Below are 18316 nucleotides of genomic sequence, written 5' to 3' on the forward strand. Positions count from 1 at the left end.
CCTATTGGTTGAAGGGACAGCCAGCTCCTAGAGCTTCAGGTAGAAACCAGAAACCTGACTTGGCAGGTCATTGAAAAAGGTTGCTGTGGGGCTATGCCCTACCTGCCTTGAAGAACCCCGGGCCCTTGGCCCAGTGGGCTGTGATGTCAGTGGAGGCTTATTCTCCATTCTCTTTATTTTCCACATGAACTCCTACACAGTATCCCACAGGAACAAAGCAGCATGTCCACCACTTCCATCTCCAAGATAGACCTATTGTAACTTAGCCACTATACGAGAAATGGTCATGCTGGCTTTCAAATGAGCCAACACCACTGTTCATGGAGGAAACCCTCAGGATCTCACAGCAGCTCCATTCCTTACCCCATCCTTTCGAGAGGACCCCAACATTGATAAAGGAAATCAGGTATCAGGATTTCCAAAAATGTATCCTTCCCCTTTTATATGCTATAGGTCCCCTTGACTTATTCTTAATCTCCTCTGAAATGAGCTTCAAACTCTTTTCCTCTCTTTTACGTCTTAGGCAATATTCAATTAATTTAGGCAATGGCTCAAGAAGGGCTCCCTCCTTCCATCCGTCTATAAAAGGTGTCGCCTGGAGGCTGCAGAGGATGCTGTGTCAGCCACATTTGGATGAACTGGAAATGGGGTTGTTATTTGAGCCAAACCCAGATTGTTTTCACAGCTAATTGCCTCAATCCTACCTGGTCACTGACTCACAAGTCATAACTCCATATGTGTATCCTGTCCATAAAGAAATGTTTGGGGCCCATGTTATCACTGATTCTGGATACCCACAAAGGTGCAAAGCTTTCTGACTGCTGCACATGACTCTGCTCTCAGAATTGGGAGAAAACTGGACACAGAGTCCAGCTCTTCTCAGATTCCCCTTAACTCCTCAACAATTTCTGTCAGGAATTTTCTCACTGTATCATCCATTCTGAAGCTTGGGGCTCAGGACATGGTGAGTATCTCTAAACGCTCTGTCTCTGCCTCCTTCTCAGGCAGTAAACCCCTGAGGTCATTTCTGTATTCTCCCCAGGGGATAAAAATACCAGAGTAGACCTTTCACCCACTTCTTCATCAACCTAAGTCTGCCTTTCCCATACTAACCACTACAATCCAGCTTGATGACTTTTTCTGGGGGCCTCCATGGTTAGGTACTATGGGTGAGCCTTTATAAGCATGGTCTTTCTTGTCAGTCCTCAAAACATCCTATAAGGGAACATATATGGACTACAGGTTAATAAGGAAGAGTTCAGAGACAAAGGAAGCCAGAATTTCCATCAGGCTATATATCCTTGCTCTGCCCATCACACAGTGCTCCCATGTGCATGGATGGGTCCACTGCAGGTCTAGTACCCTTGCATGTCCATGAAGCTGCTCAGCTTTGGGACTCACCATGCCTCCAGTGCACTCGCGGCAATCCTGCAGGCAGTGGATATTTTCCCAGGTACTGTAGGCCTTCAGTCCTGCCACCAAAGCCTGCAGGGAATGATTATTGATGAGATCTTTCCCTTGGAAGATGTCCTCATCCAGGAGGACTCCAGCATACCTGAAGGACAAAGCAAAGATAGATGATGTAGTGGTGTAGCCAGCTATGTAAGAGAAGCTCCAGGGGAGAGTAGCATCTGGCATCTGAGGGCCTCCCCATGCTCTTCAGATCTGCTACCCTGCACCATCTCAAAAGGAATAGACACTAAGGTATTACATAATACGCATGACTCTCAAAGCAATATGGGAGTCAAAACTGGTATACTGTATATACTGTACAGTCCCATTTGCATAACATCACATCTATAATGTCACAGAGGAGGTCATTGGTTACCTTGGGATATGAACAGAGGAAGGATCAACTACAAAGAGGCATAAAGCAAATCTGAGAGGATGCGGGAAATGCTTGGTAGCTTGATATTCTCATGGTTGTAGACACTTGTCAAATCTGTTTACATTGGTACACTTTGAATGTAGTCTAATATAAATAAATTATTCTTGATACTATTGATAGGGAAAATAAAATTAAAATAGCAATGAGGTTCACAATATATCTAGAAGATAAATTTAGAACAAGATATATATCTTTATATTCCAATATATCTTCATATATACGAATGTCAACATGAGCGCAAAAGTCAGAAGAGGAGAGAAGTATACTGAAAGTATACTGTTTGAAGGTTCCTACATCATGTGTCATGTGATACAAAAGTAGTCAGAGGTATAGTTATTATTTTTTCTTTCTTTTTCTTTTTTTTTGCCAGTCCTGGGGCTCAAATTCTGGGCTTGGGTGCTGTCCCTGAACTCCTTTTTGCTAGTGCTCTATCACATGAACCAAAGCGCTACTTCCAGCTTTTTCTGTGCTTAATTGGAGAGATGAGTCTCATGGACTTTCCTGTCCAAACTAGCTTTGAATGGCTATCCTCAGATACTCAGACTCCTGAGTAGCTAGGATTACAAGTGTAAACCACTGGTACCAGGCTGGGAGGTGTACATTTTAAGTTCTAGAGAAATCATCAAGAAATAATAATGTTTATATCTATAAGATATTTCTTCGTTGCTTTGTATGTCCCTCCCCCACAATATAACCCCTGTTTTCACTGTTTTTGATGCTGGTATAATTTGTAGAGGAGAAGGGAAAAAACAAATTGTTTAAATAGGGATAGAGGTGGACCCATTGCAACAATGAGATGTACAAGATGTTATGTTGAAAATGAACTTTACAACTTTGGGGGGGGGAGGAAAGGGGAATGGGAGGAGCAGGGAAGGGATGGGAAGGGGAAACAAAGGAGGAGGTAACAATGTTTGATAAGAAATGCACTCATTACCTTGCCCATGTAATTGTAACCCCTCTCTATGGTATTTTCACACATAAAAAAGAAATAATAATGTTTAAAGGCTAACAGTAGAAAGCTAGTTATTCATTTTATCCAAGGAAGACAGTAGGCTGGGTGCCATGCCTGTAGACTTATTTACTCAGGAAGCTGAAATTTGAGGATCATGGTTAAATGCCAGCCTAGCCAGGAAAGTCCATTAGACTCTTATGGACTAGAAGTGCTAGAAGTGGAAGCATGGCTCAAGTGGTAGAGCATCAGCCTTGAGCAAAAAAGCTAAGGAAAGTGCCCAGGCTTTGAGTTCAAACCCCAGTATCAGAAAAAGGCAGTAGTAGAGGAAGAGGGAATGAAATACATGCGATAAATAGAAAACAAAATAAGAGGGGCTGGGAAGGTGACTCAGTGGTAGAGCACTTGCCTCACATGCCTGAAGCCCTGGGTTTGATTCCTCAACACCACATAAGCAAAAAGAAAAAAGCCGGAAGTGGCGCTGTGGCTCAAAATGTAGAGGGCTAGCCTTGAGCTGAAGAGCTGAGGGACATCACCCAGGCCCAGAGTTCAGGCCCCACAACTGGACCCCCCCCTCACAAAAAAAAAGAAAAAAAAGAAAACAAAATAAGATAATAGCTTTAAACTCAATCATATTGTTACATGGTAATATTTAATTTGGAGATTGTCAGATATGATTTTTTTAAAAAAACATGATTCAACCAAATAATGTCTGCAACGATCTGCCTAAAAATAAAAAGACAAAAGTTTCCTACAGAGAAGAGAAAGTAAGACTTTTTGTCAACAACACAATAGACTCAGTTGAAACCAGTGCAGTGCACATACAGGAATGTTCATTGGATAAAAGGTATCTAAGGGGCTCATCTATTATGAACTCCATTTATTGACAAGGATAGACCTTTGATGAGTCTCTGCAGATTGTGAAGTGCCACTCCACCATTTTTTCCCCTAATACTAATGAATTCTTATTTCATGCAAGACATCGGTCTACCTCTGCCCTGTTGTCTTGAGACATTAAATGACTGTATGTAAAGCCTTAGGACAGTAGGAAATCCTTGGTACATGGCAAACCATTGAATATGCTCTTACCTGAAGCTTATCCTTATAGGTTGAGTAGAAAGACTTCCCTAGACAAAAACTAAATGCAGGTGACAGACAGTGATACAGGTCATAATGGGGCCCCTCTGGGCCTGGAGCCCAGCCTAGCCTGCTTGAGCTCCCAATGTGGCCGCAAGTAAATAAGAGGCAGAGCCCAAAACAATTCTTTGGGCTAGTATAATAAAGTATACCTCTGGCCACTTTTGTATTAAATTAGTGTTATATGACAGATGATGTAGGAACCTTAAAACAGTATACTTGCAACCAACGTATTAGCCAAGTATAATATACAATCACCAAAAGGTCATTTCAAGAACTACCAGATGATATGATGCAACATTAAGAACCCATAACTTTTATGTTCATATAGGTCATAACTCAAGCTAAGAATACTGCTGCAGTGACAAAATAACCCAGGTCGCCTTTCCAAAGGGTTTATAAGGGGCTCCTCATTCCAAGAGTGGGTCTTTGGAGGCAGTTTTGAAGCAGTGACAACCTGAGTTGTGTCTCAGAAGATGGCTGACTCTAGATGGAGAAAGGAAACACTAAAGGGGTTGCCTATAAAGGATCCTGGGAAGAGGAGCAGGAGCTCAGGGACAGAGCGGGACATGAACCCTATCAGGAATCTATGTTTTGTGAAAAGCTCATCTGATGGGTTTATTGTACATTAAAACAGGTTGGGAGCTACTAAACACGAACCTTATGGTCCAAGGATTGTCTGGTTTAGATGAAGCAGGACTAGTAGGGCAAGGTCAAAGGGGGTGAGGGTATATGGAAAGAGAGAAGCTTTGTCAGAAGTTAGTGAAAACCTCAGGTGGAAATGATGAGGTCAAAAGAAATGTCACAATTTTAGAATAGAGAAAGAGGGCAGATACGGTTTGTTCCCTGAATAACACAAAGAAAAAAAGTAAAAAAAAATACCAAAAAGAATCAAGAAAAAAATAACATCAAGAAAAAATTATTTCCTATAATTACCTGAGAGCAAAGATAACAAGAAGGCTTGATGAACTGATGAGAGACACCATAGAGCCTATGTTTCTTTGGGTCTAGCTTACTTTACTTAATATGATTTTTTCCGTGTTTCCATTTCCTTACAAAAGGGGCAATGTCATTCTTTTTGATATATATTTGTGTATATATACCAAATTTTCTTGATCCATTCATCTATTGAAACTTCAAACTCTATTATAAAACTATAGTTATAAAAATAGCTTGGTCAGAAAAAGTCAAAAGCTATGTACATATGACCATATAAGATGATGCTAAGCAAAATGAACCCCAGGATAGGGACACAAGGAGTTTTTTCTTTGTTGCTGTAATTTTTAATGTACTATGTGATTAGGAACCCAAGATATGGACACAAGAGATCTTTCTTTGTTTTTGTTGTTGCTTTTAATTCACTATGTGATTTTTTTGTTTCTTTTGTATGTTCTTCCCCCATGGTATAACCTCTGTTGTCACTGTATTTGATTCCGGTGCCTTGTAGCTTGTATATACATTTTTATAATTTGGGGAGGGGAAGGGAAACAACAAAATGCTGAAACAAAGTTGACCCATTATAACAATGAGATGTACAAGACATTCTGTTGAAAACAAACCTTACAACTTCTGGGTGGTGGGGGAGGGAGTAGTTGGGGAGGTGGGGAGGGAAGGGATAGTAGGGGAAAAAACAAAGGAGGGGATAACAATGCTCAATAGGAAATATACTCATTACTTTACTCATGTAACTGTAACTCCTCTGTACAGTATCTTTACAAGAAGAAAAATTTTAAAATAGCTTGGTACTGGCACAGAAACAGGCCTGAGGACCAATGGAATAAAACTGAAGACCCAGACATGATCCCACAGACCTATGGCCACCTAATATTTGATAAGGGGGCCAAAATTATCAGTTGGAAGAAAGACAGCCTCTTCAAAACTGATGGTGGAAGAATTGGCTATATACATATAGAAAATTGAAATTAGATCCTTATATACTCTGCACCAGAATCAACTCCAAATGGATCAAAGACCTCGAGGTAAAAGCAGAGATCCTGAAAATATTACAGGAAGGGATAGGGGATATGCTAGGGCTCCTCAGCCCAGGTTGAAACTTCCTAAATAAAGATCCAGAAACACAACAAATCAAAGAAAAGCTGGATAAATGGGATCACATTAAACTGCAGAGCTTCTGCATGGCAAAGGGCATAGCTAGCAAGATAAATAGAAATCCCACAGATTTGGAGAAGATCTTCACTAGCTATACAACAGACAAGGGTCTCATAGCAAAAATATACATAGAGCTCAAAAAATTAACTTCCCCAATAACAAATCCCCAAAGAAACAACCGTCCCATTAATAAGTGGACCAAAGACTTAAAAAGAGGCTTCTCTGGAGAGGAAATAAGAATGGCCAATAGACACATGAAGAAATACTCAACATCGCTGGCCATACAAGAAATGCAAATCAAAACAGCATTGAGATTCCACCTCACCCCAGTTGGCCATTATCAAGAAAACCATTAATAACAGATGCTGGCAGGGATGTGACCAAAAGGGAATACTACTACACTGTTGGCAGGAATGTAAGCTGGTTCAACCACTCTGAAAGGCAGTATGGAGGTTCCTCAAAGAACTAAACATAGAACTCCACCTATGATCCAGCAATCCCACTCATGGACATTTATCCAAATGATCACAAGCTAGGTCACACTAAAGCTACCAGCACAACTATGTTCATTGCAGCATTATTTACCATAGCTAAGATATGGAACCAATCCTGAATGCTTTTTGAAGTTGGTGCTCACAGGACTTTTTAAAAAGGTATTCAGTACCAGGGGAAGAATGGAATAAAGTTCTTGGTTAATTACTTGAACAACATGCAGTGTATATATGTCCTAAGACAAAACAGATTGGAATAGGAGTTGGTTTGAGCTAAAAATTAAGAGTTCCTTTCTGAGATTAATTTTTATATGTTTGTTAGACATCCTGAGGTTTATGTTCGGTAAAAGGCTGGGGCTCAGGGAAAAGTTCAGTACAGAATATCTATCTCATTGGCATTACCAACATTTAGATGCTCATCAAATCCACAGCCCAAAATGAGTGTACAGTAAAGAGAAAAAATAGTGCCCCATTCAGAGTTGGGAAAGGGAGGAACCAGAGATGGAAGCTAAAAAGAAGAAGACTCTGGAGAGTTAGTGCTCTAAAAGGCCAGGAATACAATTCATTTTTAGGAGAGAAAATAAATGTTTGTGAAAAAAATATGGCATCAGTTAGAAAACTGATCTTCACAAAGAAATTAAGTTTTGGAAAGGGAATAAATAAGAGTATATAATTCAATTTTCCTCAGTTTTAATTGTCTTAAAACAACAATTTTTTGAAAAAAATAACAACTAAGCTATGTCGCTTTAGATTTTCCATTTTTAGAAAAACAGGTGAAATTAATTCCAATAAAATAGTCTAGAATCCTAAGAAAGTGGAAACATATTAAGTGTTTGTAGCATATTTAAGAGTGAAATACACTATATAATTTTACTATAGCTCAAAAGATGGGGAGATAAGTTAGGAATTCACTGTTTAAGATTATTATACTACATGGGTAAAAATGAAAGTTATTTGAAAATAACCTTTGATTCATTAAAAATACATATTATAAAAGCTGGGCCAACAATTAAAATGTGTGTGGAAAATATAAAAATGTCATGCAAGTGACACAGTGGAATAATAAACAATAGCTCATTCACTCAAGAGCTGTCAAAAAGTAAAAAGAAACACAAACAGATGAATAAATTGAAATTCAGCTTTAGCTTGATAGACTTAAATCCAAACATATCAATAATTACTTTAAATGAAACTGGCCTACTCAGTAGTTTAAAGTCAAAGATTGTCAAGTTATAAATAAAAAGCAGGATTCCATTATATGCAATTAACAAGAAACTCACTTTAAAGATATAAGTGGGTTAAACTAAAAGTATAAAGAAAATACACCATGAAAACATTAAACAGAAGATGCTTAGAATAAAGGACAAAATGGCCTTGAGGATAGGAAATATTTTTCAGAGATAAATAAATTACCTAATGTCAAAGCTTCAATTTTCTAAGAGGAAGTACAAGTCCTATGCATGGATGCACCTAAAAATAACTTTCAAAATACTGTAAGCAAAAATTGGTAAAACTTAAAGAAGAAATGGACAAATTAATCATTGAAAAGTCAGCCTTCTCTCATTTATTGAAAGACCAATTATGCAGAAAATCACTAAGAATATACATTTTTGCAAAGCATAATTAACCAACTTGATCCAATTAATATTATAAAATTCTTTGTTAATTACATAAAAATACATATTTGCCTCAAGTGTACATGTAACATTATATATAAATGGGCATGTACACTCATACACATATATGCAGCACAGGCAAACACACAGACACACACACACACAGGCACACACAATGGTCATGAGTTCATAAAGAACAAAATTCATACAGCGGATGTTCTTGGAGCACTAAATAATGACAGCACTAAATAATCCATGAGCCAAAGGGGAAGTCTAAACAAAAATATTAAACTATTTTAATTTAAACGAAAACACAGCATACCAAAAGAAGCAATATACAGCTGCAATGCTTCAAGGGAAATTTTAGTATTAAATGATTATGGTATATAAGAAAGAATGTGTCGATATCATAATTTAATCCTTCACCTTAAGAGAGAGACTGAGAGAGGGCACAAAAGAGTATGGATTATATCAGAGCAAGCAGAAGGAAATTAATAATACTGGGGGTAGATAGCAATTAAATTTAAAACAGCCAAATACCAGTGACTCACAACTATAATCCTAACTACTCAGGTAGTAAAGTTCAGGAGGATCAAACCAGGAGGCCAACCAGGGGAAAATGTTTGGTATATCCTATCTCAACCAATAGCTGGGCATAGTTGTGTACACTTGTTATCCCAGGTACATGGGAAGCTAAGATCAAAAGAATTGCAGTTCCTGACAAGACAGGCAAAAATGCTTAAGAGACTTCATCTCAAAAGCAAAGGCTGGGCATGATTGTTCAAACCTATCAGACTCAGCTATGGGGAAAAGCATAAATAGGAAGATCAGCCTCTGAGTCTGTCAGCCCAGCCTATAAGTGTTTGGCCCTCAGGTGCCTTTTCTACCATACTAGAAAGCTATTCCTCATCTATTCATGATTTCTGAGTAGAGCAAGGAAAGTCTAGCTATCTATTGTTGCTGTTCGCCCTCAGAAACTGGCAGTTTTTATGATGTTAGACACACACTTGCCCAAATACTCAGCAAGTCTTGTTTAGTTATTCACTCTTAGAAAATTAAAAAAAAACCTGTACAAAGCTATTCACTGTGGCTATTTATTGTAGCTTAAAGTCTGAAAGCATCTGAGATATATGGCAAATTGTGATCATTTTATGTTTCTTCTCAGTAATAAAATTAACAAACTAGGGGCAACACTGAGGAACATCAAGACATTGTGTTGAAGAAAATACACTGGAAACAAAAGGAAATGGTGTGATTTCATTTGGGAACCATGGGAACAGAAATCAGAGAAAGCTACTTGTCTCTGCTATGGTACTGACTTGGAGTTCTTGACATAGGGTTCAACTCCAAGGAGCCTGAAGAATTAGCTGGAGAGATAACAATGGTTTGTATTTGGTTGGAGTGCTCACTACATCATGTTTATTTTGGCCAAAACTCACTTAACTATATACTAAAATATGTACATTTCCTATAGGCAAATTACATCTCATAAAACCTTCAGAAACATTTTTTGTGTGTGTGCCCATCCTGGGGCTTGAGTCAAAGTCTGGATACTGGTCCTGAACTTTTTTTGCCCAAGGTTAGTGCTCTACCACTTGGGCTACAGCTCCACTACAGCTTTTTGATAGTTTATTGGAAAGAAGAGTGTCATGGGACTTCCCTGCCCGGGCTGGCTTTGAATCATGATACTCAGACTTCTCAGCCTGAGATCTGAGCAGGTGTGAGCCTCTGGCCCCTGGCAACATCTTAGAAACATTTTAAGTAATAGATGTTGGGTTTAAGTGATTTACTTATTTTTCAGGTAGCTTGGATTCATCTTAGTGTTATTTCTTAAACTCAGTCTGTATAATTCACTATTGGTTCTCTAGAAAACTGGCATTCAGCTCTCTAACCTTGTGTGTGATCAGTATTGGATACATCTATAAGCCCTCCCAACTAGACTCAAGGTGGCTGGCTACCCACATCAGCAGCACACAACACACAGCAGGGACTTCTCTCCGATGATCACCTTCTCAATAGTGTGCAAATTATCAAACACATGCCAATGTTGTTTCTCAGAAGTTGATTACTAGAGTTAACACTGAGAAACAGAATTTCATGGTAGAGAAGAAAGAAGACAATAGAAGGGTCCAGGGTTTGGGGTTCTATTCCCAGTCTACCTCCTCCTGGCCCTATAATTTCAGTAAAACCCTCTAAATTTCTTATGTTTACAATGAAGCAATGATAGCAACAGGATGCAACTGCCCAAGCACTGTGTTACTGATGCAGGAGGAAGAACTAAAGGCATCAATCAAAGCCTGTGATAAAATGAGAATCTCCACAGCATTTATAATGTTATTCCCATTCTTTTATTCAGTACACTATTTCTTTCCCTTACATTCACATTGCACAAACCATGACCTATTTTGAAACCTGTATTGTCAATTTAGAAGTTAGAGATATTTAAACTTTTAGAAACTGTACTGAAACACTGGCTTGAAACTATTCAAATTCTCTGTGGCTTTCATTCTTCTGGACACCAAGATTGGATTTGCACCATTAACTTGGGCTTTGTGTGGGAGAGTGTGGAGTGTGGGACTGTAGGGTGGGGCTAGGGGTATGCTGACATGGGGGCTTGAACTGAGGGCCTGGGTTCTCTCAGCTTTTTCTCTCAAGACTGGGACTCTACCACTTGAACCACCTCTACTTTCAGCTTTTTGCTGATTAATTGGAGATAAGAGTCTCATGAATTTTCCTGCCCAGGCTGGCTTCAAAATGAAAGCGTCAGATCTCAGCCTCCTGAGTAGCTAGGATTACAGGTATAAGCCATCAACTCCTAGCATCTGACATTCAATTTTAAACACAAGGTCTTTCCTGCTCACAGAGAATAAGCCCTGCCCCTTCCTCTCCTCTAAGTCCTTCTTAGTACCTGGGTAACACATTCACCTGCAGAGAGCCAACCCCAGAGCCATCCCATCTGCTGGCAAAGGTCAGGACCAACACTGTGGTCAGGTGAGGCTTCAGCGGGAGAGAGGTGTGTTTGGTTGCTCAATGATCTTCACCTCTTCTCTGGCCTCAGGACCAAATTGTCTCTGGCTAGAGAGAGGTAAGAAAGCTTTAATCAAAATGTGTTGAGCAACCTCATTTCCAGAGCTTCAAGTGCCAGCTAACCATTAGCCTTTCAAATACTACAGAATACAGAAACTCAAGATTCCTAAAAATGTGGTTAGGATCCTAAGACGTCCTAAGATTGCTTTTTGGCAATTTTTTATTGTGATTAAGTGATCACATAAATTTCACAAATTTCACAGTATTGTGGGATAGTGATGCTTAGTTAAAGTCACAAACATATTCTAACCTTCATGGGACAAATTGTCTCTATCATGCTCTATAAAGTTTATGAGTTCTATGAGCTTTGACAATACAGCTATTTCTTCTACATCGGGTGATATGCACATTCCTTTCCTTGTGCTTAGTGTCAGCTGTTCCCTCTTTCCCACTCATTCCCTAAGATATTTTTTTAAATGTCTGATAGAAATGCTTCTAGCTCTTCTAGAAATGCTGACTCCAAAATAGTCCATGGTAGGAAGGATAATATCTAATACATGGAGTAATTTGTACTCCTTAACATTTACATGACATTTTATAGTTCCAAGTGTCCTGTGATCATTAATTACACAGCTTTTACTAGGATTGTGACATAATTAATAGGACAGAAGCCATACCCTAGAACATATTTCAAAAGGACATTCCCAACGAGGAGGGCAATGTTAGCCCCCATGTTCCTGTCAGATTCACAGTTAGGTCATTACTCTCAACCCACTGAAGCCCCCTGCAGTTCTGCACAGAAAGGTATTCTGCCTCAAATCCCTGAGCCCCACAGACAGTGGCTATGCTGCAGCTATGCCAAGAGGACCAGGTCTGTCCTGGGAGCAATCTGTAAGGTGATGTGGGAGAACCCCTACAGGCAACACCAGAACCCTACACCATACTGAGTCCAGGCCTGTAGAGAGAAACCCTTCACTCTGCACAGGCCTATGTTCCATGATCCTGAGCTGGGCTACATTCTGTCTTCAAACAGTTTTTGACTTAACATTGATTTCTTGGAGAGTAGGAAATAAATTTTTGATGCAAGGTCTTGCTATAAAGCTGACTGACCTTGACCTCCTCCTACTTCAGCCTTCCTGATGCTGGGATTATAAGCATGCACCACCACACCTAACAATGTTGATTTCTTAAAAGACATGTTATAAAAACATATGCATGTGTACACGCATATATGCACGTGCCCACACATGCACATACACAACACACACACACACACGCACACACACACACATACACACACACAGAGTGCTACATGGTCAAACACTCAGGATAAATCTGTGCTGCAGACAACAGTGGGCTGGAGAATCCCATCCATCATTCACAGAGCAAGAATAAAGAGCTATTTTTTTCAGCAATTTTATATTCTATGAAGAATTTTTTAAACATACTTTTCTTTTTTAATATTGTCTTCATTAATAATGCAAAGAAAGGCACTCTGATTTTTTTTTTTGGTGCAAAGGGTGTCTAGATGTCAAACCTGACACAAGTGGGAGGTGGTAAATATAAATAATAGGCAGAGCCAGAGGCAGAGACAGAAGTAGCTACTTGCAAGCATTGTGAGCAGGGGCTTGTCTTTCCCCAGACACAGTTTAACCACCCACAGACAGTTGTCCCAAGATGCAGCCCCACCCCACCCTGCCCTGGCCTATGGCCCTTCACTCCATCCCTGCATATATCCAACCACAGCAGGGAGTGGCTCCAAATGAGAGGCCAGGCAGTCTGCGGGGAAGCCTCTCAGCTTTTGCTGGATCATGATGAAACAAAAAAATTTCATAGATGCAATAATGCTGTCATCATAATGTTAGGTTATTTTGTGTCCCCACAAAATGCATTTGATGAAGCCCTAAACCCCAAGTAACTAATTTGGAAATAGGACTTTTAGGAGGTAATTAAGGTTAAATAAAGAAATAACCGTGGGGTGCTAATCCAATAGGATTGATAGCCTTGTGGGAGGAGGAAAAGAAGAAGAAGGAGGAGGAAAAGAAGAAGGAGGAGGAGGAGGAGAAGGAGGAAAAAAAGGAAGAGAAGGAGGAGGAGGAAGTGGAGGAGGAGGAAGAGGAGCAGGAGGAGGAGGAGGACGAGGACCATGTCTTTCCATCATGTCTCTCTGTCTCTGTCTCTTCTTTTATCTGTGTGTGCGTGTGTCCTTCACTCCCTCTTTCTTTTCTCATGCACACCAAAATGGTCATGTGAGGACACAGCAAGAAGGCAGCCATTTGTAAGCCAGGAAGAGAAACCTCCTTAAGACATCAAGTCTTCCAAGGCCTTAATGTTGGATTTCCAGCCTCCAGTACTGTGAGAAGCCAATACCTGCTATCTAACCCACCAGTATTTTGTTATAGCAGCCTCAATAGTCTAATACAGTCATTTTTCAAATGGCATTGTCCCCAATCACTTAACTTTTATTTGTAACTGCTGTAAAGTTGCTATGATTTTTATAGCTAAAATCTTATTCATCAAAACCACATATAGCCACATAGAACTCACTTCTCTAGGAGGCAGTTGGGTTTCTTCTCTGTGCCTAGTGAACACCCTAGACTATGGACATCTAATGTTACGAAGGTCAAGTCCCACACACTAAGCTGACAGCCCAGTACACAGAGAAAATCTAGACAACGAGGGAGAGGATTTTAGGGGCTTGAAACATGGCCTGGCCTCCCACCCCGTCAATCAAAAGTATTTCCTTCTTTAGTGCTGAAAGAATATAATCTTGCATAATCAGGAAAAGAAGTGACTGTTGTTGATACCTTTGTGTTTGATTTACTCAAAAGTCATGACATCCATACAAATTCAAAGGGCATCCCCTGGAGTTTCCTGTTTCTGTGTGTGAGGTGTCTCTGTGTGGGCTGCAGCAGTGCTACTGAAGGAATGGAATACTAAATGAAATGTAGGCAAGGTGTGGCAGGAATGCAAAGTATGGCAAAGTGGCCCATGTAAGACCTTAGGAAAGGTCTTTGGATGTTGGCTCTGACCCCCGCCAACCTGTTGTGCCTCAGCTTCCCAATGTAGATATACTTTGTTGTGGTTCCATTCCCTCTCTGACCCTTTCATTTGCCTGAGCTGACAGGCACAGAGCATAAAGAGACCATTGGCATCCAGGTGGCAGTTCAGAGTATCTCTCACGGTGCTGACAGGGAGTTTAGCTAGCCTGATGCTAGATTTCACAAAGATTAGGACATTTCACAAGAATTGGAATTTACAGCCTTGCAAACAAATAAACAAATAAATTTACAAACAAATAAGCACCACCACCAACAAAAAAGTGTGGCCATTTGAACCCATGCTCAGAAACAGTAACTTCTTTGGTCAAGCCATGGCTCTTGTTTCCAATTCCCAAAGCAAGAAAACCATAGAAGTTGCTTGCTGGACCTGAGAGGCATTGTGTTTCCAGCCTCACCATAGTAAATTTCTTTTTCTTCCTCATTCAGAACCATTTGCCTCAGCAACCTAACCAGTTAATTACGTTCTGTGACTGTGATACACAGCTATAGGCATTGTACATGAATCTATGAATTTATTCAAAGATCTCCTAGGGAGCGAAACAGCTCTGAGCATCTTGTTTGGAATAGAATTCAAAGGTCTTGACTCACCATTCAAGAGTCCACTTGGGCTCTGCCTTTTTGCTGTATACCTCTCACAGGCTATTCTCATTCTGGACCTCTATCCACACAGGGCTTTCAGTCTCCATCAGCCTCACCCCAAAATACCACACACCTAACTAGATGCATTTTGGGTGGCTCGGCCAATTGTTCCCTCCCCATGTTCAGCCTTTTCAGATTGTTTTCTTCTCTAATACGCCCCCTTTGAAAACCAAACAGAAACAAAGCAGAGAGCAGCTACTACTCAGAATGTCCTGAGCTGTCCATATAAAATCCTTCCCTTCACACCCAGCACCTCTCCCTTTCAGCCTGGCACCCACACATAAGTACTAACTCTTTGTGGCTGGTGTTTTGATGCCTGGGTCTTGGTGACCTTGAAGCCTACCCTTCCCAGGGATAGCTCTGTCCTAAAGATAGCAAATGACAGGCCTGTGCACATGCCGTTCAAATGCAGGCTAACCAATCCAGAACCCACACCCCCAACTGGTTCCTCCATAAGGCTCTCATACCACTGGCTAGTGGTTCCCTCACTAGCCACCCCAGGGCCAGGTGCCAGATGACTGAAGACAGTCCTTTGGCATCAGGGCCCACTAAAATTACCCAAATTGGCGAATCCTATCCCAGTTTGCCTGTGTATCCTGCCTCACCCATTCCTTCCTTGGTAAACCACAATCAGGGTTCTTGTCTACATTTTTCTATTACTCTTTCCTCGCTGATCCCTGGGGCTTTCCCTGTGACATGATGTGCCCCTGCCCCTTGGAAACTATGTGCAAATTTTAATGGTGATCAGCTGTTGATCTGTAATGCTCACCATACCTGAAGCTGGGTGGGAGCCAATAGACAGTTAGGCTAGTGATGGATGAAGAAAACAAGAGAGCAGAAGAAGAAGGGACCAATTTCCCCTATGCCAGCAGCCCACTCTACAGTGGCTTTTGTACCAAGGGCTATAGGCAGGCAGTACCCAACTCCTCCCTGCCCCACCCAGCTCAGGATACTAATAGTTCCCCAAGCACTAAGCAGGAGTTACTACTGATTTCTCACTCATCTGATGTGTACTCTGCCTTCTGCAGGAGGGAAAGTGACACTAAAGGCTAATGACCCTTTGGCTCCTTTGGAGCTACAACCAGAGGTCAGCCCTGTGTCTGCTACCATTAGCCTCAAGTGGGTAGCCTGTCTGCAACACAAGCCAGCAGAGAGAGAGGACATCAAGGCCAGGCTTTAGAGGATATGGTCCATGTGGAAACCTTGACCTGTCACTATGCAGTCGTTTTCTTGTTTATGCTCTCAGGAGCCCATGGGGAGCACCGAGGGCCCAGGCTCCTGTTGCCAGCATCCTGGCATGCTGCCCTGCACATGGCTTCCAGGGCTGTAATCCTGCAGCTGGCCAGCAATTACTGCCTGCCAGACACTTTTATTGTTCCAGAATATGATCTATATGGACACAATATTCTTCCTGTCTTCCTCCACCAAGTTACTATTTTTCTTTTAAAATCACATGTGAAGGCTATATTTTTCCCTGTAAACATAAATTTTTATTGCAGTAACTCTTTCCCTGCCCAATAAAAAAAACCAAAGTGACTTAGCTTGAAATTTTCATGATCTTTAAAAACAAAGATCAGTATCCATATGCACAATGATGTCCACGTGAAAATAAATCTAGGGCTCAGAAAGCGCAGTGGATGATGCCATTTAAAATTATAGATTGGCAAAGCTATTTCTGGATTCCACCAACTCCTGAGGAATAGAGGAAACATTTATTTTGGTTTGTTTTATTTCATTCCCACTCAATTTTGAACATGGCTGCTTAAAACAACATTCGTGGAAAGTGACACGGCTATTAATCACCAAGGCAGCTACTGCAGGCGCAGCCTCTGGGGGGGACTGCACCGCCAGCCTTCCTTACTCTCCCTCTGGTCTCTCCTCCCAAAGGAGGCCAGTGACCTACTAAAAAGATAATTGCTTCCCATGTTTCCGGCTCGGCAGCATCATTGCATCAGTCTTCTGTGAGTGACAGCCAGTTACATTGCAAGAAGGACAATGCTGAGCCTCTGTCCTTGACCCTGAGATGTCTTAGGGATTCGAGTCAGTTTGTGGGCATCCCTGTAGCCAGAGGGAGAGAATATAAAACCTTTCTCCTTCACTGTTAAAAGTGCTGAGTTGTGCAATCAAAAGCTAAGCTCCTTCCCAAGCTTGAACCATTTTTCCTGTGTGCACTATCCTTAGTGATGACCTAAGTGCAGACTCAACCAGGGGAGTGCCCTGGGTGGATGCTCAGACCCCACTCCCAGAGGCTCCCAGAGATTCTTCAGAGAGCTCTCAGAGAGCTCACAGCCCATCTCTTGCTAATTCTCTTCCTTTGTGGGGGTACTGCTGGACCTAGCAACTCAGAAGGAAGATATTTGACAAAGCAGGAAACTTGAATGCCACAGATTGGACACAGAAGACTGAGTCGAGCTGGCCAGCCAGAATGTCAAAACTTGGCTTCTTATTATCAAGATACATGGTGGCATCAGACACCCAAATGGGTAGCTTCAACACTCAGCATACTCAACCCCAAAGGATCTGTCCTGGGATCAAGCTTGGGATCACAGGAGTCAGTCTGCATATAAAATGTTTTGTCTATTTTTTAAAGTCTGAATGTTTAATAGTTTCCCTTGAGGTCTAAGCAATCCTGGATCAAGACATCAGATTAAATACGTTATAGCTACCGTGTTTTAGTCTTTCTTCAAGTGAACAACTTTTAATCTATCTATAGAGGAGACAGAAGAGCACTACCTCTTTGTGTCTATGAGTGTGTATATTGCATGTAGATAAATGCTGATTTAATAGTAACTTTGACTGAGATTATATATTCAATGTGGCCCCAAGAAAGAGTTTACAAAGTGCCCCTCTGATATTCAGAAATCCCACAAACTAACAGTTTTGCCTCCCAACCACCATTCTCCATCAAGTCTAGGTAGTCAACTGCTAAAAGCGAGAGCCATTGATTCTCAATGATTCTGATGAGACCAATGACAAGGACAGGTTTTAGATATAAAAATCCTTGATTTACAGAAAGAAATGAAGAATCCTTGCTTTGTTGTTACTGCTGAAAACTCTGTGCAAAATAGGTTAGTGCTCTACTCCAGCACTTGTAAACACTAGGACCTACATTGCCTTGGTCAGAGTGCAGGTCTTTGGGCAAAGAGCCTTGTAACAGTTCTTTAGTTCTCTTTTTGTTTTCCCTTTCTCAAAGATGATAATATATATATCAGCAACACAAAAGCATCCCTGATCGATATTAAATTCATAGGAGACCCCAGAAGTCCTTCAGACAAGAGACAGCACAGTAAAGAAAACCAGCTGAAGACATAAAGGGGATCCAAATAGGGAAAGAAGAAATAAAACTCTCCCTCTTTGCAGATGACATGATCTTGTATTTAAAGAATCCCATAGACTCC

General features: G+C 40.9%; 1 protein-coding gene across 1 annotated transcript in view; it reads right to left on the reverse strand.

Annotated features, from left to right (window-relative positions):
• Acoxl (acyl-CoA oxidase-like) overlaps positions 1 to 18316 on the reverse strand; it is a 278059-nt gene that overhangs the window by 146542 nt on the left and 113201 nt on the right. Inside the window, 3 exon segments of the mRNA XM_013019717.1 lie at positions 1402 to 1544; positions 11139 to 11211; positions 11214 to 11265. Coding sequence (XP_012875171.1) covers positions 1402 to 1544; positions 11139 to 11211; positions 11214 to 11265 — 268 coding nt within the window.

The sequence above is a fragment of the Dipodomys ordii genome, unplaced genomic scaffold (assembly GCF_000151885.1).
Source record: "Dipodomys ordii isolate 6190 unplaced genomic scaffold, Dord_2.0 Scaffold47, whole genome shotgun sequence".
Taxonomy (NCBI): Eukaryota; Metazoa; Chordata; class Mammalia; order Rodentia; family Heteromyidae; genus Dipodomys; species Dipodomys ordii.